Source organism: Urocitellus parryii, chromosome 3 (genome assembly GCF_045843805.1).
Source record: "Urocitellus parryii isolate mUroPar1 chromosome 3, mUroPar1.hap1, whole genome shotgun sequence".
NCBI classification, from domain to species: Eukaryota; Metazoa; Chordata; class Mammalia; order Rodentia; family Sciuridae; genus Urocitellus; species Urocitellus parryii.
The window spans coordinates 197,320,580-197,343,812 of NC_135533.1; the positions used below are offsets into that span (position 1 = coordinate 197,320,580).

Consider the following 23,233-nt stretch of genomic DNA (forward strand, 5'->3'; position numbering starts at 1 on the left):
AAAATCCAATAAATGGGCAAAAGAACTAAACAGACAATTCTCAAAAGCAGAAACACAAAATGGTCAAATATATTTTTTAAAGTTGAACATCTTTTAACAATCAGAAAACACAAATCAAAACTTTACAAGATTTCTTCTTGCTCCAGTAGAATGGCAATTATCAACAACACAAATAATAAATGATGGTAAGAATGTGAGGGAAAAGGTATGTTCATACATTGTTGGTGGGACTGCAAATTAATACCATCACTCTGGAAGATTGTATGGAGACTCCCCAAAAGATTAGTCATGGAACCACCACATGACCCAGGTATCCCACTCCCTGATATTTATCTAAAAGAACTAAAATCATCTATACAACACAGACACTTCAATGTTTATAGCAACACAATTCACAATAGCAAATTATGGAATCAGATACCTGTGAACAAATGAATGAATCAAGAAAATGTGGCATATGTATACAACGGAGTTCTACTCAGCTGAAAAGAAGAATACAATGACACTTGCTGGTAAATAGGTGGAAATGGAGAACACCATGCTTAGTGAAATAAGCTAGACTCAGAAAAATCAAGGATTGAAGGTAGAAGCCAGAGCAAAATAAGGGAAAAAAAGACAGTGGGGGAGGGGATCAAATTACAAATACACAGAGACAGTTCACAGAGCAGAAGGTGGAGAATGACAGGGAGGGATGAAAGATGGGAAAGGGGAAGAAATAGAAATGAATTTAACAAAATCATGTTATATGAGTAGTAAAGGGAATTTCACCTTTATGTATATACAAAAAGTACCAATCAAAAAGAAAGGAGTGAGGGCTGGGGTTGTGGCTCACTGGTAGAGCGCTTGCCTCACACACGTGAGGTACTGGGTTTGATTCTCAGCACCACATAAAAAAATAAAAATATTGTGTCCATTTACAACTAAAAATATATTTTTAAAAAATTAAGGAGTGAAAGGAAAATCAGTAGAGGAGGGAGAAGAGGGGGATGGAGGAGAGGAGAAAAGGAGGGATGGTGTTTAAAATCAAATTCCTTCCATATTTGGTTTTGTCCAAATGAACCAAATTACCATATATAACTATAATAAAAAGAAATATACTGATAACACTGTGATTTAAAGGCAGCTTAAATATATATATATACCACAAACTTGATATATACATTGTTTTTAATTTTTTAGAAATTGCTTTACTTTCATCTTTCTTTAATTATATAAAACATGTATATGTTTATTAAATTTGGACCATAAAACAGATACATTCAGAGATGTATAGCTCATCCCTAGCCCTGCCTCCCTATTCTCTTCCCACCTACTAATTTACTATTGTTGCTCATTTTTTTTTATTTACCCTACCATTTTTTCCTATTTGAAAATGTTAGCAAATGTACCTATTATTCCTGTTTTCACCCCTTTTCCTAGATAACATGTAGTATGCTAAATGCTGCTCTGCACCTTGCTTTTTTTGGTGGGGGGGTAATATATCTTGGAGATGACCATGGTTATGGATATCCTTTGCTCCTTTTCACAGCTGTATACCCTCCATTATGGGGATTGGGTTACACAGATTTCTAAAGATGGTCCTTCTCCAAGAATTCTACTCCTAGCAACTCAACCAAAAAGTAATGTAGGTACTACTGAGAATAGAGTTGGAAGGGTGTGAAGTTCCAGTTCAGTTAACCTTGAGATATGGAGAACATCTGGGTCAGCCTAATCTAATCAGGTGAGACCTTTGAAAGCAGATCATTTCCTCCGATGGGTGGCGGAACTGGACAAAAATGCTTGAACCATGAAGGGAATTCAGGGCATGAGAAGTGATCTTGCCAGGAAGAAAGCTAACAGCTACATTGTGAACTTCTAATCTAGAAGACTTCAGTCCTATAGTTGAAAGAAATTAATTCTACCAATCACTAGTGAACTTTGAAGGGAACACGGAGCCTCAGATGAGAATCACAGCACCAGCCAACATCTAGGACTTCAAGCCTGGGAGGTCAGCAGTAACAGAGTGCCCACCCTCCTACCCCATAAAACCATGAGTTAAATAGGGATTATCTAAAGTCACTGAGATTATGGCAATTTGTTTCAACAAAAAATAGAAAACTAACATGGAGAACACCACAGTTCCCCAGCGAGATTCCTGGTGCTGGATGCTTGGGTAGTTTAGCCCTGTGCTGTGTCATTTTATTTCTCATGCAGTCTCCTAGAAGCAAGACAGCTAGGTTAAAAGGTAAATAAATACGTTTTTTATTTTCCTTTGTTGAGGTCAAGCATCCCTACTCTAGAAATCCAAAGTCTGAAATGCTCCAAAATCTGCAATTTTTTTGAGCACTGACATGATACCACAAGGGAAATAGTTATCATGCCACACTTGACTCATGTGCCTGGTCACAGCCAAAATGCAGGGACACTAACAATACTGTATAAAATTACCTTCAGTCAACATGTATAAAATGCATAGGAAACAAATGAATTTCATGTTCAGACTTGGGTCCTATCCCCAAGATATCTCATTATGAATATGCAAAAATCCTCCCCCCAAAAAAGTGCTTCTCGTCCCAAGAATTTCAGATAAGGGATATTCAACCAATATTTCTGGATTCTTCTTCAGAATAGTTATACTATTGTGCATCTTTTACACTGGCAGTGTAAAAGAGTGCCAGTTTCCAGAGCCTTGCCAAGAGAATACATTGTCAAATACTGCCAATGCATTAAGTGATAAATGGTATCTTAGTGTAGTTTTAATAATTGGCATTTCAATTAAAATGAAGCAGATTTAGCATTTACTCATAAGTTTAAGGGTCATCTGCTTTCCTTTTTCCATTAACTGGCTGTTTATGGACTCTTGTCTATTCCTGTCCAATCCTTTTCATTTACTTTGGGTTTCTGTGCTCCATGTCACAGGTCTCCCTCAAATATCTGGTGATTTTTTTTTTAATGACACTGAAGTGTGGCTGGAAGTTTGTACATAGGAATAGGGCTTATGACAGATGGCCTCCAGTGTAGGACAAAATTCCACTGGCTGTAGTAGGGAACACTCAAATGTCAGCCATTGTGGGGCTTTTATCAGAACCCCAAGAGCTTCCCCAAGATGATGCTCCAAACTCTGGACAACAGTAGGTAAGTCAAGCTGCAAGCAGTCCGAGTTTGAATGGGAAGTAGCTAAGGCCCTCCCAGAGTAAGTTTACTTTCATACTGTCATTTGCTTTTCCACAAGCTCCTCATCCCCTCTTAGCCACACTATGCAGAACACCTCTCAAGAGCCCTGCTACAGTGGGAGAGGAGAAGTCTCCCAGATGCTCTGTGTAGGAGGAGAGCTATGGCTCAAATCTCCATAGCAATTTCTCACTTATGCTTTCAAAGTACCTGGTAATCCCATCTCATTACCATTCCAGAATATTATCAGGTAGTAATCATGTCTAATATTGTCCTCATCCCTTGCAGAGAATGATATTTCAGCATTCTCCTTCCACTAAATGAGCAAAGATTTATCTGCCAGCTTTCCAGCATCCAAAATGCAAAGTTACATGGAAACAACACTCATCCACTTTTAGTCATCTTTCCCTCTGCCATTGTTGTTTTATGCCTTTTTAACTCCTTTACTCTCATTCACACACAGAAGACAGAAAGTTGAACCCGAAGATGACTGCTAAAACTACCTTGATTACAAATCATCCGCCATCTGTTCCTCTCCTCCTGGAATTCCTGGCGCTTTGCGTGTGAGGCCTCCTGGACCCACACTCCATCTTCCTTATTGTTTTCACATGGATTTTACATGTCTTTGTCATTGGCTCAATACAGTTCAACGTGTTCTTTCATATGGACTTTCAAAGCCACAATGACATCCCCAGCAGAGACCATTGTCTCTCAGTTCTTCTGTTGATTTTCCAAAAAACCTGCCTCCCCATAGTGTTTTCATTAATTGTTAAAATTCTTTTCTGTCTCTTTCATTAGTTCTGCCACAGTAAGAGCTGCCTGGTCTTCCTGTTCTTTCTTCTTCAAGAACTACGTCTTGCAAAACTGCCTGGAGCAAACCTTGACCTACTAATTTTTCCCCTACTCAGTACCAGTTGAGGACAGGTGTGCCAATGCAGGTGAGGAAAGGGAAGCAGGTAAGGTCATCTTCCCAGAGCCTCCCAGTCTGGGGCAGGCTGGCCCCACCAATTCTTTCAGCCCTACTCCAAATGTCCTGGACACTTCTGGGATAGGAATAGGACTACAGACTCTAATCATCACACACAAAGCATCTGCATTTAGGACCCTGCAGAAGCTCCAAGGTCAATATCCACCTTCAGAGACCCAAGAAGAGGCATGTCATCTCTGCCATACAGTGCAGGAAGAATGCAGCCCACCTTGTCTCACCTGTGAGATCTGCTCTCCACACTTTCCCTGCTGGCTCTGTTGCTCCAGAGAATCAACATGGAGTCAGTCAGGATATGCCTTCAGGCCATCTGTTTCCTGTCACTTGTAAAGTTTTCTAAATATTCATCCAGAGAGACACAGAAGTCACAGCAGTTCCCTGGGAGGACTGGATGTGCCATGAGTCCCCAGACACTGAACATCTGAATGGTTTTATTCCTCCCAGTTAAACAGTCTTTACAGTTAGGGTTGCAGGAAATGTTTTAGATAGAGTGATCTGAATGGCTCTCTGAAGAACAGAGACCTGAATAACCCAAGGCAGCTAGCCAAGCAAACACTAGTGGGGAAGAGATCACAGTCACTGGGAATGCAATTGGGGAAAGACTTAAAAGCAGTACAACAGGCTTAGTGTATTCAAAGAGTAAGAAGAGCATTCTACTCTCATGTATAACTAATTAAAACAAATTTTAAAATTTTTTTTTAAAAAAGAGTAAAAAGAAAACCCGCTTACTGGAAGCAAATGAGCAAAAAGACTACAAAACAAGGGCTAAGAGATGGGCAGGAACTGGATGAGGCCGGGCAGAGTGGGTCCTGGTGAGGAGCCTGGCTACTATTTTATTATGTCTGGGTAGTACCAGAAGAGTCTGAGCAGGGTAGATGAGTCATGGTGTGTAGATACTTCTGCTGCTCTACAGAAACCAGACTGAGAATGAGAAATGACCTAAGAACACAAGTTGAGAAACTTAGTTCATCTGGTAGAAAATGATGGTAGACATAAGGAAAGATCAAAGGCATTACTTATGTAATGAACACAAGTGACCTCCACACTTCCAGCTATTATGGACTAACAGGAACAGGATTCACCTTCCAATCTAAAACAAAATATTCAAAACATCAATTTTAAAGACAATAAGCAGAAAATAAAGAAGGATATAAGTAGTAAACCCCCAGAGATGAAAACAAAGAAATCTTATTAGGCGCTTCTAAATACCCTTGAATTAGACGTGATCAACTATAATATAATGACATGCTAGAAGGTAAACAAGAGAAAATCACATAATAAGGAAAATACCTTCCATGTGAAGAGTATATTCAATTATAGCCATAGTCATGAATTGATACTAGTATTTGTCAGCACTTATCTGTGTGAAAAGACATTCTCAAAGATTAGCCAAAGCTCACACCAAAGATCATCACTAACAGATGAACAGCTGAAAGTGACTTCATGATGTGGACACTAATTTTGACTACCAGTTAAGCTAAATGTTATCTCCCCTAAAAAAAAAAAAAAAAAGATTTTTTTTCATTAATAGAACTGTATTACAAAAAAAAATTTTTTTAACATTCTCAATCATTATTTTTCTTCTGTCAATTAAAAGACATGTGGGAATTTGCCTTGTTATATAAATATCAACGTAACAGTCACAATTTTTCCATTTTGTCCACAAAACATTAACTGTTAATTCATTAACTGTGAATTCTCTGGGTATTTACAGGAAAGGGGGAAAATAAAAAAGAACTGTACGAATTCCTAATCCAGATCAATCTCAGCATTGCACTCTTTCTTCTTATTCCAAAACAAGTAAAAATCTAGATGAAGAAGTGAACATTAAACCAGATTTTCAGGGAACCTCTGGGTTTCAACAGAGCATGGACCAGATTATTCAAAGTTAATCATAAAGCATCAGACCTTGAAGGGAACTTGAGGGACACACAGGGTTCTCTCTTTCTTTTATAGGAAGGAATTGAAATGCAGAGAGAGGAAAAAAAAAAACAAGCCCTAGCCCAGAGTAAGTCCTTGAACTCCCACCCAGCTTTCTTCCCACTTCACAAGGCTCCTCCTCTGGAGCCTTCACAGCTACTCATTCCAGAATCTCATAATAACCAAAAAAAAAAAAAAAAAAAGCAAACCATTGGTTCTAAAAATCCTAAGGTACAAAGGAACAACTCTAACACCCTGCCTCAGAGTGGGCTCAGATCTAGATAGAGTACCCCAGGTACTTTCACACCCCACTTCAGATTTAGCATCTTCTCAGGTTCTTTGTGTTTCTAAGCTGAGATTGTAAGACATATATTAAACTCTTGGAAATTTTTAGAAAAAAAGTTTTCAATACCAGATGCATAAAGGCCAAGAAATATCCTGTAAAATGCATATAAAACTACTAATAAAACGTGAACTAAATTGAAGTCATTGATGAAACCATCCGAGAAGATCATACCTTGCTTGGCAGCTGAGCAGCAACATCTCACGATTATGCATCACAATATACAAAAGCACCAGGAAGGCTTTGGCTCTAATGGAAGTTGAGGGGCTGTCAAGTAGACGGATAATTGTGGAGACAAAATCCTGTGGAAGACATTTAAAAAACCTTTTTGAGAAAATGTGAAAAATCCAGGATGGTCTCAATTCCCAGAGTAAATAGATTATAATAGACAGCAAGAAATAAAGTATCAGCTACTGTTTTACATTTAATTTGTTCTAGACTCCATACTAAGTTTGATATGTATCCTCTCATTTAATCCTAAAGTTTTGCCATAAAAATTGACAGTAGTATCCCTGTTTGATAAAGAAAAAATAATCTTGAAGAGGTAAGCAACATACCCAAATTCAGAGCTGGATTTGAATCTAGACCAGCTGAGTAACAAAGCCCACCTCTTGACTCGTTAACCACACAACTCAATGTGTGGCAGTCACATCTGCATTCAGATGTCAATCTGAGCAAACCCGCACATGCAGAGATTATATCTCTAGTCCACATCTGAGATCTTAAACACAAAATGAACATTTCTTAAGACACAACAGATAGTAGAATAGCTATTGAGAGTGCTACTTGCCCTCTTAACAGGCAACTGTATTATTATTCCATGTGTACATTGATACACAAATATAAAACACACACACACACACACACACACACACACAGCCAATAAATAGAAGAAGCCAGAGATATAAATACTGTGTGCTTACGGAAGACTCGGGGAGCTCAATTTTTTGTTTTCCTGCCATGCCTTGGTGCCTTTACACTGAATATTCTATTGCCAGGTGGGAAAAATTTACAATCATAAATGTGTTTTTAAATAACAACTTAGACCCCTTATTAACATAAAAGAAAATAGAAATAAAAAGGGTTTGGGATGTAGTAAAGTACTTCTGGGTACAATTCCCAGTACCAAACAAAACTAAAAACAAAAAAATCAAGAAACCTCAGGCCTTTCCTAGTTCAGATATCAAAGATATAGGGAAGATTGATTAGTGGAGCAGGAGGAGACTGAGAAGGACAGAGGAGACAGGAAAGGAGAGGAAATATGGGATAAGTTTAATAAATTTTAACAAACTCACATTATATGCATATATAAATATGACACAGGGAATTTCACTCTTTCTGTATATTTAGAAAGTACCAATAAAAGACAAAATTTTTAAAGAGATCAAAAGGAAGATTAGCAGAGAAGGAGGAGACTATGGGGAGGGAGAGGGAAGAAAACAGGGATTGAAAAATTCCTTACATGTATGATGTTTTCCAAAATGAATCCAACTGCTATATATAATGCTCTAATTTTAAAAAGAAAGGGTGTGGTACAAGAGGTAAAAGGGCAGAGAGAAAGATTCATAAATCTATCGGAGTGGAGAACATGTTCATAAACGATTTATTTAAAGAGAAAAAGTGTGAGAGATGTGAGAAAAGGGAATGTTAAATTCCATATGGAAATAAAATGCAATAAATAAAAAAGAACCACATAAAACTAGTGAATGTGCTTTGGTTCATTAGTAAAAAAAAATTAGTAAAGGGATAATTTTCCTGTCATAAATATCAATGGTGTACCTAAAAAATAAAAGAAACTACAAAACTAATCCCTCGAAAATTGGAACCTCTAATTTTTTTCTACATAGAATCACATTAACACATTTCAAAAACACTGCAGGCAACATTCATAAATGGCTATTTCATGGAAAGACAAAAATAAATGAGAATCTAAAGATTTCAGCTGATAAAAAGCTGGCTCTATCTGCTGTGGTCTGTGTGTTTTTCTCCTCCCACAAAATTTCAAGGTTGAAATTTTCACCATGACTCTGTAAGTATTGGGACTGTACGAAGGTGATAAGGTCTTATGGACCTTATGGACCCTCACAAAAGGGTCCAGTACCCCCATAAAAGAGGTGCCATGGACCTTGTCTGCCCTTTTGACCATGAGAGGACATGTACAAGATGGCATTGTTGAGGAATACATTCTTACTACACACCATATCTGCTGGCTCCTTGACCTTGGACTTCCTAGCCTCCAGAACTGTAAGCAACAATTTTCTGTTGTTCATTCATCATCCAGCCTGAGATATTTTGGTTAGAGCATTAAAAATGGTATAAGTTACCACCCATCCAAAATTTTAAAAAAATAACCAATGATGAAGCCCAGGTAAACTGTATTATCAATCTTAAGGAAACATCATTAAACAAGCACTTATAGACATGAGAAACATCCAAGTAAATCGATTACATAAGAAAAGGAAGTTAATGTGAGCTGGGGTGGTAGCTCAGTGGTACAGCACTTGCCTAAGCATACATGAGGCACTGGGTTCAATTCCCAGCACCACATAAAAATAAACAAAGGTATTGTGTCCATCTACAACTAAAACATTTTAAAAAGGAAGTTAATTGCATAGAGAGAAGGAAAAACAAGTACAAAAATTCTTCAACAAAATACAAGCAAGTTGAATCCAGCAATAAATCGGAAGTCATTATGACCAAGTGGAGTATATCCCAGAAATCCAAGACCAATTCAACATTTGAAAAACCAATGTAAAACATTACATGACAGATATAAAGAGAAAATTTACATGATAACCAATTGATAATGAAAAAGTATTTGATAAAATTCAACTATTTACAATTTTTTGAAAATTTTCACAGCAAACTAGGAATAGAAGGGACCATCCTCAATCTGAAAACAGACATCTAGAAAAACTCTACAGCTAATATCACATTTCACTGGATTCTAGGAACTGGGAATTAAGCAATGATGTCCACTCTCCTCACCCATGATTCCATATTTTACTGAAACCTATAGCCAATGCAACAAGGAAAAAGAATATTTAAAAGACATTGGAATTGGAATGGAAGAAATGTTAACAGATATGACTGTAGAAAATCCCCAAGGAATACACCAAAAACAAAAAAAAAATTCCCCAACAAGTGGGATTAGCGAGACCTGGTATATTTCTCTCTCTATATTAGAAATGAGTAATTGGAAAACAGTGTTTGTAAAATAACATCTTTCAATAGCTACAACAACAAACTGGTTTAAACATAACAAAAATAGATTCTTTGGGGGGGGGCAGAAATATACTAAGGATTGAACTCAGGGGCACTTGATCACTGAGCCATATCCCCAGCCCTATTTTGTTATTTTTTTTTTATTGTTGGTCATTCAAAACATTACACAGTTCTTAATACATATTTATTTCACAGTTTGATTCAAGTGGGTTATGAACTCCCAAATTTACCCCGTATACAGATTGCTGTATCACATCAGTTACCCTTCCATTGATTGATATATTGCCTTTCTAGTGTCTGATGTATTCTGCTGTCTGTCCTATTCTCTACTATCCCCCCTCCCCTCCCCTCCCCTCCCCTCCCCTTTTCTCTCTCTACCCCTTCTACTGTAAATCATTTCTTCCATTTGTATTATCTTGTCTTACCCCTCCTTTCCTCTTATATGTCATTTTGTATAACCCTGAGGATCGCCTTCCATTACCATGTGATTTCCCTTCTCACTTCCTTTCCCTCCCACCTCTCAACCCTGTTAATGTAAATCTTCGTCTCAAGCTCTTCGTCCCTACCCTGCCCTTGTTTCCTCCCCTTAAATCAAAGGAGTCATTTGGTATTTGTTTTTTAAAGATTGACTAGTTTCACTTAGCATAATCTGCTCTAATGCCATCCATTTCCCTCCAAATTCTATGATTTTGTCATTTTTTAATGCATTTTTAGAGACAGGGTCTCACTGAGTTGCCTAGCACCACACTTTTTGCTGAAGCTGGCTTTGAATTCTTGATCCTCCTGCCTCAGCCTCTCGAGCTGCTGGTATTATAGGCGTGCGCCACACACCAGACCAAAAATAGATTCTTTACACTGAAAATTGCATAAATATAAAAGACTGATAAAGGTTTAAGGACAGACGTTCTATGTGATAGAATAAAAGATCTAAGTTAAAGACAGCACTTCTCCCAAAATTGACCTAAAAAATTAATGCAATTTTAATCAAAATGACAGAAGGATATTTTATACATACAGACCAGCTAACTTTAAAATATATAAAGAAAAAGGAATTAGAATTGATCAAACAATTCGGGTGAGAAAGAAAATCACATAATGATTTTCTGACCAAAAACTACAGTAATCCAACAATGTGGTACTCACAAAATATAGTCCAAGGAAACAAGACACAGAGTTTAGAAATAAAATCAAATAGTTTATGACAAAAGTACAAAGGCAGTTTTGAAGAAAGGATATTCTTTTCAACAAAAAATGCTGAACAACTTGATATTCACATGGGGGAAAAATTAACTTCAAATTAACTAAACTTTAAACCATCTATGCAAAAATTAACCCAAAACAGACTGTATAATCAAAATGTAAAACTATGAACTCTTAAAGGAAAAAAAATGTTCATAATCTTCAATTAGGAAGAGTTCTTAGATATGAAATCCAAATCACAATCCATAAAAGAAATAATTGACAGTTAATTAAAATTAAACTTCCTCTATGAAATCACTGTAAGATACATATGAACAGCAAATACTTGTATGAAGAACTCTCAAAATTCAGCATTAAGAAGTTTTAAATGCACAAAATATTTCAACAGATATTTCAGCAAGGATGTCAACTACCTTTTGAAAAGATGCTCAATATGCTTAATATCATGATCATTATAGTAATGCAAATTAAGATCACAATGAGATACCAGTATACATTCATTAGAATGACCAAAGTGAAAAATTATGACTGTATGGAACAATTAAAATTTTTCTACATTGTTAATGGGAGTGGAAAAATGGTACAACATTCTGGAAAATAATTCAGCAGTTTAAAAACTAATATTAAACATATACCGATATGTGTTTATTCTAATGCAATGAAAATTTATGTTTACAAAAACATACTTGTACACAAACATTAATAGCCACATTATTCATGGTAGTCACAACCTGAATGAAATACACATGTCCTTCGTGAGTATGTGATACATCCACATAATGAAACACTACTAAGCAATAATTTTTACTCTATAAAAAAAGCACAAATGAGTTTCAAGTGTGTAATGTTAAGTAGAAAAAAAAAGGAGAAAGTAAATCTGTAAGGTAGGAGGGATGAAACTGGGAAAGAGTGGAATGAATTTGACCTAACTTTCCTATATGAATATACCCCAGTGAATCTCACCTATCATATACATACACAAAACACTAATTAAACAGCAAAAAGAACAGTAGAATAAGGGAAGAAAACAGGGGGAGGGATGAGGGAAAAGGAAGGGGGACTAAACAATTACATTCCATGCTTTTATAATTATGTCAAAATGAATCCTATTATGTAACTAAAAGGAGCCAATTAAAAAAAAAAAAAAACTAAGGTAGACAGGTCATCAGTAATTGCCAAAATTGGGATGGGAAAGTCTTACTAAAAAAGGAGCTGCACAAGATCATTCTTTGAGATGAGGGAATTATTCTATACCCCTCTGTGGTGCTGACAAGAGTCTATGTAAGCTTTTTGGTTCATTTGTTTATACTGGGGATTGAACCTCGGGGTTAACCATTTAGCCACATTCCCAGTCCCCTCCACTTTTTTTTGAGACAGGGTCTTGTTAAGTTCCTTAGGGCCTCACTAAATTGCTGAGGCTGGTTTTAAATATTTGATCCTCCTGCCTCAGCTTCCCAAGCTGCTGGAATTACAAACATGTGCCACCATGCCTTGAAGGTGTTACTCTTCTGAACTCAAAAACAAAATAAAACCCAGTGAATCGCACTTAGTATGTACATTTCTAAAGCAATACAAAATTTTACTAATATATACATATATCAGACCAATTCAAGCAAAAACAGGACAGACATTTCTGATATACAAGGTATTCCATCATTCTTCTTGATATATAAGACAGAATTAGACAAAAACATGGTATACAAAACAAAGAACACTGTATAATGCCAAAGGCCACTATTAACAAACTTATTACAGCAATGAATGTAGTAGTGAATGGTGTACCCTAAGTAGTCCAACAACCCCCCTTTCTAAAGTAAAAACTACACAAATGTGATAAGTAACAATTTTAATCACACCCGTAAGTCCAAGCCTACCAAAAAGAACAAAAATACACAGGATATAAAAGGCCTAAATAATATAAACAATAGATTGGTTGTTAGGAGTATACATCAAAATTCATGCTCAAGTAATATGAAATAAACCTTTTTTTTTTAAATCAGAGGGGGAAATGCCATATTTTAATTCAAAAACAGATGTAACAGGGCTGGAGTTATGGCTCAGTGGTAGAGCACTCGCCTAGTACATGTGAGGTGCTGGGTTCAATCCTCAGCATCACATAAAAATGAAGAAATAAAATAAAGGTATTGTGTCCAACAACAAATTTGAAAAATATTTAAAAAAAAAACAGATGTGACAATGCATACCTAAGAACTATAATGGTCTTTAAGATAACAGAAAACATGATATAGTACACCTCCAAGGAGCCTACAACCAAACTAAAAAATAAACACATACCTCCACACTACCCCCAACATGTATGCACAGGCTGAATGAGCAATGATTTATAAAGCACATTGGAAGAACAGGATGAACATACCCATCTGTGTGTATGTACATGTTTTCCTCAGAAACATAATAAGGAAATAAACCTTTTTCTTAACTAATCATAAAATGTTCCTTTAAATTGGTCACAAAGAAAACCTTAATTAAATCCATTAAAAATCATTTTTGAGAATATAAAAAATGAAATTAATGAACACATCAAGGACGCAAAAGTTTTATCTGAAAAGTTTTAAAACTGTTAAGTGACCTTAAAAAGTGGGGGAGAGGGGAGACAAAATTGCAGAACATAGTAAAAACAGTACATGTCGGAATCTATGGGATACAAAAAAAAGCATTAGTTACACAATGTATAAATAGATATCTAAGTGAAAAATCAAAGAAAAAAATACCTAAACTAAATGCCCAACATAAAAAGCTGAAACAAAATATCCAAACTGAGACAAAAGGAATGAAATAGGAAAGATGCACACAGAACTATTAAGGTAGAAAATACAACAAAAGGAAAATAATTAAATATGGTGGCTCTCTGAAAAACATCAAGAAAATAACTCGCTGAATTTATAAAGAAAAAAGAAGAGAGAGCAAAGATATAACAAAAGAATGAAAAAATAACTATTGCTTGGGTTTGATGGAATGAAGTAAAAGCTGACTCTAGGTATTATCTATGGAAATAGTTCTGTTTTATTGTTGTATATATGCCATTGTGTGAAGATGTAAATATTTCTGTATCCACTCTACTCATGGACATTTGAGTTAGAGTGGGTACTATTATTAGGGAAGCCATATGGACATTTTTGTACATGTCTTCTTATGAACACACACATCCATTTCTCTGGGTAGGTACCTGGAGTAGAACTGCTACCTTCAGAGAGTCTCAATTTACTCTCCACCAAAATGAGAGCTTTACATCTGCACCACCACTTGTTATCAGCTGCCTGTTTTTGTCTAATTCTGTCTTTTATCTCAAGAAGAATGAGGGAATACCTTGTAAGTACTTAACTTACATTAATGAACACAAATGATCTATTTAGATGGCACTTTGCAGAAAGTTCACTATTCCTTACTTTAAAGATATCCAAAATTCTACACTCCTTATCCAAACTGATAAGGAACTAAAAGAGACTCAAGACGATGAAAAAAGGAAATCTATTTAAACCTCCTTCACAAAGGAATACAACAGAAGACTACTATAAATAGCAAGAAACTAAGAAAATGAACAAGTGCAAAGAAAATAAAATTGACATGGCTGTCTGGCTGCCAAGCAACACAGCTAGCCTAATGGTCCTTGCCAAAAAGTGGTAGGGGAGTGGCAGACCAGTGGGGTGGCAGAGCAGTGGGGTGGCAGCCAGGGTGGGATGGAGCGTAGCCTGTGGTGGTGTGGAGTCCGCTATGCAGGTGTAGTGGTCCTGAAGCACAGTGGGCCAGCACTGAGGTAGGCTGGGGCAAGCTGACCCCATCATGCCACCGCAGCCCAGCTCGCACACAGTGGGGATGCCCACTACACAAGCTCACTCAACACAATGCTACAACTACAGACACCCCACTGAGCATGCACAATTCAATGACTTCAACCTCCTCCTTCCCCAAGCAGGGAGAAAATGAAAGTAAAGCAAACCTGAATGGACTTCAGGAATAACCAATACTGTGAGTACGATTTCAAACCCTAATTAGCATAAATGTGGACCAATAACAGTGAACCATGTGATATATAAATCCCTACTCTGGCACTCTTGGGGACAGAGAGTTCTGTTCATGTTCTTCAACAGATCCTTCATTACACTCACTCATCCTGGTGTGTGGAGTTCATTCTCCAAATTCACAGGACAAGAACCCAGGAAGAAGAAATTGATGGTGAACTGCTGGGGTCTGCTGCAACAGCAGAGGGCACAGCCCACCATTGAGAACTGTACCTTATGCAGACCTCACCTGCCAGCAGAAGCAGAAAAACTATTCTTGTCCGCTAGCAAAGAAAATCAATCTTCATCTCAAAGCTCCAGTTTCAAAATCACAAGTGTTTTAGCTTCTTTTAAAAATGTTTAATGCACACCAAATATATGTGATCTTACTCAGTTTTATATTAAAATAAACATTTTTTAAACAGTCTAGATTTAAAGAAAAATTTATTAATAGCAACAAAAAAAAAAACACTTATGAGGGAAAAGCTAAAAAGAGAAATGTAGGACAAAGAACACTAGATTCTTACTGAGTGATAATGAAGCCCTTGAATAAATGGAATGGTAACATAAGATGTTGTTAAAGAACTTGAGATCCAGTGTCAAGAAAACCTAAATATGAAGGCCACCTTTCTTGGCAAAATAATCTCTGATCTGGTTTCCTCAACTTTAAAATAAAGTGAAGAAAATATCCAGGCTGGATACAGTGACCGAAGACTTTTGTCCATCCAGATTCTAAAAAATTCCATAAAGCATAAAACTGCAAGAAGTACATTACTATTATGGAAAAAGACAAAATACAAAAAAAGAAATGCAAGTATATTTAAGAATTTTAAAAATTAAAATAAAAGATGTAATTAAATGATACTCTTATTATAGTTCTTAAACTACAAAGATTCCAAATAGGTTGTTAAAATTTACATAATAGGGGAGCAACATTATGACACTATGTATCTGTCAAAATGAATAGATACATTGGGAAAAGACCTGAAATACTTAAAAGTTATTGCAAGAATCAGTATCTTTATGTATCAACAACTTTAACCAATAAAAAAAAAAATCATTGACACTGAAATAAAACCACCAAGTGACACAACCAAGCAAAAAACTTATAACTCTAACCTCGAAAAACAAATGAGTTTAGGAAGACCTGGTATATTTTTATACACTAGAAATGAATAATTGAAAAACAATGTATTTAAAGGATAATGCTTCAATACATGTAACAGAGATTGATTTAAACCTAACAAAAATATGGTTGTCCTCACTAGTAGTCAGGGAAATGCAAAGTTAGAATAAGAATCTGCTTTATGCAAAGCACACTAGCAAAGATGAAAGTGGGTGGCAGTTAGTGCTGCAGGATCCCCGGTAAATGAATAAAACTTAAACACAGCTGACGGTACACTAGATGCTTATTCCTTCTGATAGCTAGCAGGAAAGAACTTGTTATTTCGCAAAGGCCTTACAAATGTTATTTTGTTCTAACATAGCTATTGTATCTGAAGAAATGCTGACAAAGTGATGACAAGTGAGTTTTATGTTTAAAAAAATGCTCATAGTAGTATTGTTATAAGAAACAAAAACAGAAAGCAATTTTACCATGTAAAAATAAAATTGGTGATTTGTTAAGTCTTAATTGTAACTAATACATCATCTATCTAATACCCAGATAAGTGTTCTTCACTTAAAAAAAAATGATATATCTCAAAGGGAAGGAAGGGAGAAAGGAAATAGTAGAAGTGGTGCTGCATGACACCACAGATAGGCCTGAAAGGGTCATGAAGCTGCACCTGGTTTTCCTGGAATACTCTATTTTAGAACCCAGCCACCATGCTATGAGGAAGCCCAGCCTGTGGAGGTCCGTACAGAAGGCACATAACCCCCACCCCTAAACTTCAAGGGAATTTCCACTGAACAACTAGCACCAACTTGTCTGTCATGAATGAGTCATGAGGAAAGTTCTCCAGTACCACCTCAGCTAACACAGCATTGCACATGTTACAGAATCATGAACAACTAACTCACTGTTCTTGTCTAAGCTACTACATTTTTCAGTGGTTTGATAACATAGCAATAACTAAATGAAACATAACTTAAGCATATAAAAAGGAAAATTTTCCAGGTACAAAAAATTTTCATACAGCAATAGATTTTAAAACACAGAAAGGTCAGATAATAAGTGATGATGATGTCTATTATATTTTTATTAGTGTAGTATTACTCAGCCATTACTAAATCTTGCATAATTAGTGACATGCTTATGATTTGGAGTCAACAAAAAAATTTAAAATATCAGAAGAATGACATAAAATTTATTCATAACACAACTCTGAATAACTTAAGATAATGCAGTACAATTTTAAACATAACCCAAAATGCCTTCTACCCTAAACAAATTCTCATTTAGTCATAAAAAAAAAACTGAATAAAAAGTAATGACTTTGACCCTCTACAACTAATTGACCAGAGCTCCATATTTAATCTTCAGAACAGGCACCATACTTCTAGAACAGTATTCCTCTTACAACATTTGCGGAAGGAAGATTACAGGCTGCAGGCTAAGACTTAGTGTCAAAGATAAATAATCAACACTACCTTTAGAGAACCAAAAAATGGCCTCGGGTCACTACAGTTTGAAATCCACTCTGCATCCAACTTTGATTTAAATTCACCTTGTCATACAGCTCAACATACCTAAATATTACATACAGTGAGAATAGTAAAACTTAGACCACTACCACTGCTTGACCACAGTAGAAGCTGTTGAGTTCTATAACTCAAAGCACAGCACAAGTGTATGTCCAACATTCACCACCAGGAGTGAGTGGTGCTCACTGGTGATTTCAGAATAGGCATCTATTATAACTATAGATGATATGGTGAGCCATTCAAAATGTTAGGAATTTGTCCAAAATATATGAAATATTCATCAACAAAAAAATTAATCAAAATTAAACAAAATAGTAAAATATTTCTCTTATATATCTCATAAAGACAGAATTATTAAACTAGCAATGAGGACGAAATCTTCCAAATTATTTCCTGCAAATTTCAAGAGGTAAAACTGATGTTCTTCAACCCTCTGTCAGCTAAAAATAAAGAAATATAGCCTGGCCATCCACTGATAATAGCCTCAAGAAAAAACAATGAGAAATTATGTAGATAGCTATACAGACACTATTTTGCAATTTAATAATGTTAGAAATGAAAAACACATTGGTTAAATCTGACACTGTTTCTGATAATGCTTTCCTTAAAGGAGTTTACCCAAGTAAAATGTCTTTTAGAGAATGCATATTAATGTAGACTAAAAATATCATGTTTTAAGCTCAATCTGATTAAGATGCATAATTTCCATATTGCAAATGCTTGATTAGCAACCATTAAGTGTGAATGATTAGTAATTTTGCAAGGAAAAAAAACAGAGTATATTTAACATACAAATTTTTCACAGAATTATTTTACATGCATGAAATTTCCTGGTGATCTTCCATGGTACTTCCAAATAATATAGAGATCATGACTTCACACTTATTAATCATTGTTGTGCTATGTAGCCAAAACTAGACTGCTAAAATTAAAATGGACAATAGCTAGTGTCAAAATTAATAAGCAAAGAAAAAATTTAAAAAGCAATAGAGTTACCAGCCAATGTCAATAACACTACAAGGAAGCTATCTCACCAATGTGTATCAACAAATTCACCTGTTAAATACAATCATTTTAAATATTAATACTGAAGTCTTGAAGTGACCTCCAAAGCACATCAAGTCTAAAGTATGCATTACTGATTATTCAGCTATGAAGTTACAAGGTCACATGCCTTAAAGGAAAAAAAATGAATCCATGTAGTTTACACAAGTTTTTTTTTTTTTTTTTTTTTTTTAAGTTCAATCAGCTAAAATAAAGAAGAGCCGAGTTCCAAGAGTTTTACATGTTATTTTCTAACATCGAGAGTGTGGTACTCAGTTGTGAGATAAAATCTTGCATTTTTTAAAGCCACACCAATGATTTATTTATAAAGCAATTTACTAGTTTGTTGTAATTTTCATGTTTTCCCCCTTCTTGTATGTGTTAACATATAGATTACTGCAGGTCATAGCTTTTTCAAATATTTCTTGGTTATCTGAAGCTCATTTTCTGGATGATTCCTCAGGAAGAGCTCAGAGGAACCGATCTCCTCCATTCATACATATCTGATCTCTGCAACATAAGACATGTTATGGTTTGGATAGGAGGTGACCCCCAAAAGCTCATATGTGAGACAATGTATGAAGGCTCAGAGAAGAAACGTTTGGTTTGTGAAAGCCTTAACCCGATCAGTGTTAACCCTGTCACCTGACAGGACTGAGTGGTAACTGAAGGCAAGTGGGATGTGGCTAGAGGATGTGAGTCACTGAGGATGTCTCTTGTATAAATATCTTGTATCTGGAAGTAGAGATCTCTGCTTTCCCATCATTTCCTTCTCTCTATCATGATCTCCTATCTTGTTGTTCTGCACCCTTGGAGCCCTGAGGAATGGAGCCAGTTGTTTATGGACTGAGACCTCTCAAACTGGGGGCCCTGAAATAAACTCTTCCTCCTCTATAATTGTTCTGGTCAGGTCTTTTAGTCACAGAAATGAAAAAGCTAAGACAAGACATAAAATGATTGAATGTAAGATCCTTGACTCACATCTTTTTTACTTAGCCATCTTAAATACCTTTTCCACTGAATTCTGGCATCAAGTATTGCTGTAGAAAAGTCTGATGACAGTATAATTTTTTTTTTGTTTTCCGTGTGACTTGGTCCTTTTGCTCAGAAGTCTAAAAGGCTTTTCTCAAGAACATCTTAGTGTTGCTATTAAAGAATAATTTTCTTTTTACTTCAGGAAAATACTTAATCGATTATGGATTTCAATACTTGTTCTATTTCTTTTAGATTTCTTTATATGTTGGATTTTTTTTGGGGGGGTGGTAATAGGGATTGAACCCAGGGCCTTATGCATGCTAAGCAAACACTCTTCCAACTTAGCTATATCCCCAGCCTCAGGGATATTCACTTTCTTCTCTAAAACTCACTTTAATGTTTCTAATTTTCTTCCTTAGTTTGAGCTTTTTTTCTTCTATTCCTAGTATCTTATTATAGGTTGGATATTGCTAATCCAAAAATCTGAAATACTCCAAAATCAAAAACTTTTTGCACTCTGACATGGGGCTACAAGTGTAAAATTTCACACCTGACTTCATGGGACCTGACATAATCAAAATATTGTATATAATTACTTTCAGACTTTAATTACTTTCAGAGGTGGAAGATCAATGAATGTGATGTTTAGACTTGGGTCCCATTCCCAATGATTCTCATTATGCATATATGCAAATATTTCAAAATTCAAGCAGTTTAAAATCTATTTCTGGTCTCTAGCATTTTGGATAAGAGACTCCACCTAACCTGGGCACTGTGATGCACACCTGTAATCCCAGCAGCTCAGGAGGCTGAGGCAGGAGGATTCCAAGTCCAAGACCAGCCTCAGTAACTTAGTGAGACCTAAGCAACTTAGCAACACCCTGTCACAAAATAAAAACAAAAAGGACTGTGATGTGGCTTAGTGGTTAAGCAATCTTGGGTTCAATCCCTGGTTACCCCCCACCACCACCAAAAAAAGGATACTCCATCCTCAATTCACAAGTATTACAGTGTCATTCTTTTGTATCTTTTGTGTTCCTTTATAAAACTGTCTTCATTTTGGCTTTTCCCTTTATTTCCTCGCCTTTCCTGAGATATGCCATTTCTCAGTATCTTTCTATAGGTATAGCCATTTCTTTTCTATTGCTGATTTGTGTAGATCTTTAATAGGTTCCATTAATTTCTTAATTTCAGTTTTTTTAAATATTATAGTTTTCACATCCTTTATGGTCATATTTCATCTAATAATTCTTCATTATCCATTAGGATGTTTTTCAAAACCACTTCTTGTACTCTTTTATACTACCTGTTTATGGGCTTAACCACAACCAATTTATGTTGGTGGCGTTTAAATGACATCGATTTTACAGTACTTTTGGGAAGGAGGTTCTAGTTTGATCCCTCACAGAAAGGAGTGATAGATCTGGATAACTTTGTAATTTTTATGATGCTAAGGCTCTTTTCTGTTACCATGAAATATAAATATGGCCTCGTAGAGCCAGGTCCTCAGTACCTTCCCAGTGCCTCCCTTCCTGGTCCCCTCCACACCTTTGCCCTCAGGGTTCTCACCATATTTAATATGTCTCCTAATTCTGTTTTTTCCAGGATAAGGTACTGTCTTCAAGGAGAGAGTCATTATTGGTTACTCCTAAAATCCTTGAGTTAATCTTGCCTACTCCTAGCCTACCAGTCTTTTTATGCTCACCCAACACACTGGAAGCTGTGAAGCCCTTTTTATGTTTCAATGACTTTTCTAAGAACTGCGTGCCAAGTTTTCTATCTTAAGTGAGCAATTTTCCAATAAGGGGTAAGCACTTGCTGGAAATTCCTAGATTCTCCAATTTACAGGACTGCCACAATTCACCTTCTCCTTCCCTCTGTATCTTTCCAAAGAGCTGCTGGCATCCCATGTACATTCATGATTTCACTCTACCTGCTCATATCCTAGGGTTTGTGTAAATACTTTGAACATTTTTTATAAAGATATTTGAGATTTAAAAATTACACACAGCAGCATTTCTCCTCCCCAAATCTGACCCGAAGAGGATTATATAATGCTTAGTTTTTAGTATTTCTCAGTTTAGCTAGAATTCACAAGCAAGAAGGGCTATGATGTTCATTATTTCATCTGAATAATCTTGCCAGTATGCAATTATAATCTAAGATCAATTACAGAACTATACGCTGGAGTGTGGAATTCCCAGGTCAGCAACCACAAATATTTTTAAATAAATATTTCATCCCACAAAATAAAAGCACCAAGGCAATTCTAAACATTAATCTGAAACATAGACCACAGCTCAAAAGACCAAGACAATGGAGAGAGAGAGAGAGAAAACGAACGAACCCAGAAAAGCCATAGCCAACCTACCCATATCATGGGTAGGCAAAAAGAGATAATGTTACATTCCTCAAATGTTCCACCAAAAAAAGTTTCCCTCGTTCACACCCATAAAATAATCTTAAAGCTACCAGATTGTCCTATGCAATTGTGTGATTTACATGTGAAATTTACATTCATGCTTTCTGAATCCTAAGTAGATGGAATGGGAAGAACCCAGTAGACTTTTAGAAATTATTATTTTTGAAAGCGAAACAAAATATTTTTTTTAGTTAACTTCAGATTCTTCCCAAACTAAACAAGTATGGCAACAGTCATCCATGAAGAGCTAAAGATTGAAAGAAGATGCCTAATTCTGTCACTCATAAGAGAATTAAAAGGATAACATTTTTCTTGCATCTGAAACATGTGATGCTCAGCTAATAATACAACTACCACAAGACAAGTCAACTCACCCCACTGGCTCACCCTAAAGCCCCATCACATTCTGTCATTTTTAAATGCCACATCACTAATCTGTCAGAATGTTTCCATTAAAACATGTGTGGTAATGTTCAAAGTCAGTGGGTTTAATAAGCCATACCATTTGCAATGAAGGATAAAGTTCTGAAAGTTTGGTATGCTCTGGGGCTTCCGGTAAAATTTAAGAAATAGAAAAATGATAATTACAGTGTTTCCATCTTTAAATATCCTTCTAAAGAACAAAAGGAAACTGGAGATCACAAATGGTCCCAAAACCCAATAAATGAAAAGATGGGAGCCTCTTGTTGTTAATAACATTGCTAATAAGAACCAAAAAGCAAATCAGGAGCTTTAAAATAAAAACTCTTTCCCTTCCAAAGGAAAATAAGTAGTGATTTTTAAACACTTATTTTAAACACATAAGGCCCAGTTCTCATTTTTGCTTTTGAAAAACAATTTTGCTTTTGAAAAACATTGCTAACATGGACATAGGTGAAACCTCTATTGCACCTTCTCCAATTGCACCTTCTTCCTTCTGTCCACAGCTCTCTCTCCCACTTCTGTTCAAAATATCTGAAGCTGATGAATTAATGCTGGCACCGATATATTTTACTGTGTAATTCTGCACCATAAAAAATATAAAGACTTGGAGCCAGGCATAGTGGTGCATGTCCATAATCCCAGATGCTGAGGCAAGAGGATCACAAGTTCAAAGCCAATCTGGGAAACAGTGAGACCCCGTCTTAGAAAAATAAAAAGGACTGGAGTGTGCCTCAGTAGTAAAGTGCCCCTGGGCTCAATCCCCAGTACCAAAAAAAAAATATATATATATATATATATACACATACACATATATATACACATACACACACAAAAGAAAAAAAACAAAAAGACTTCGGCATCCAGGCTGGGGTTGTGGCTCA

The 23,233-nt window shown here is 36.0% G+C and overlaps 1 protein-coding gene across 1 annotated transcript in view; it reads right to left on the reverse strand.

The window, feature by feature from the left end:
* Ulk4 (unc-51 like kinase 4) overlaps positions 1–23,233 on the reverse strand; it is a 539,981-nt gene that overhangs the window by 385,322 nt on the left and 131,426 nt on the right. Inside the window, 1 exon segment of the mRNA XM_077795670.1 lies at positions 6,573–6,700. Coding sequence (XP_077651796.1) covers positions 6,573–6,700 — 128 coding nt within the window.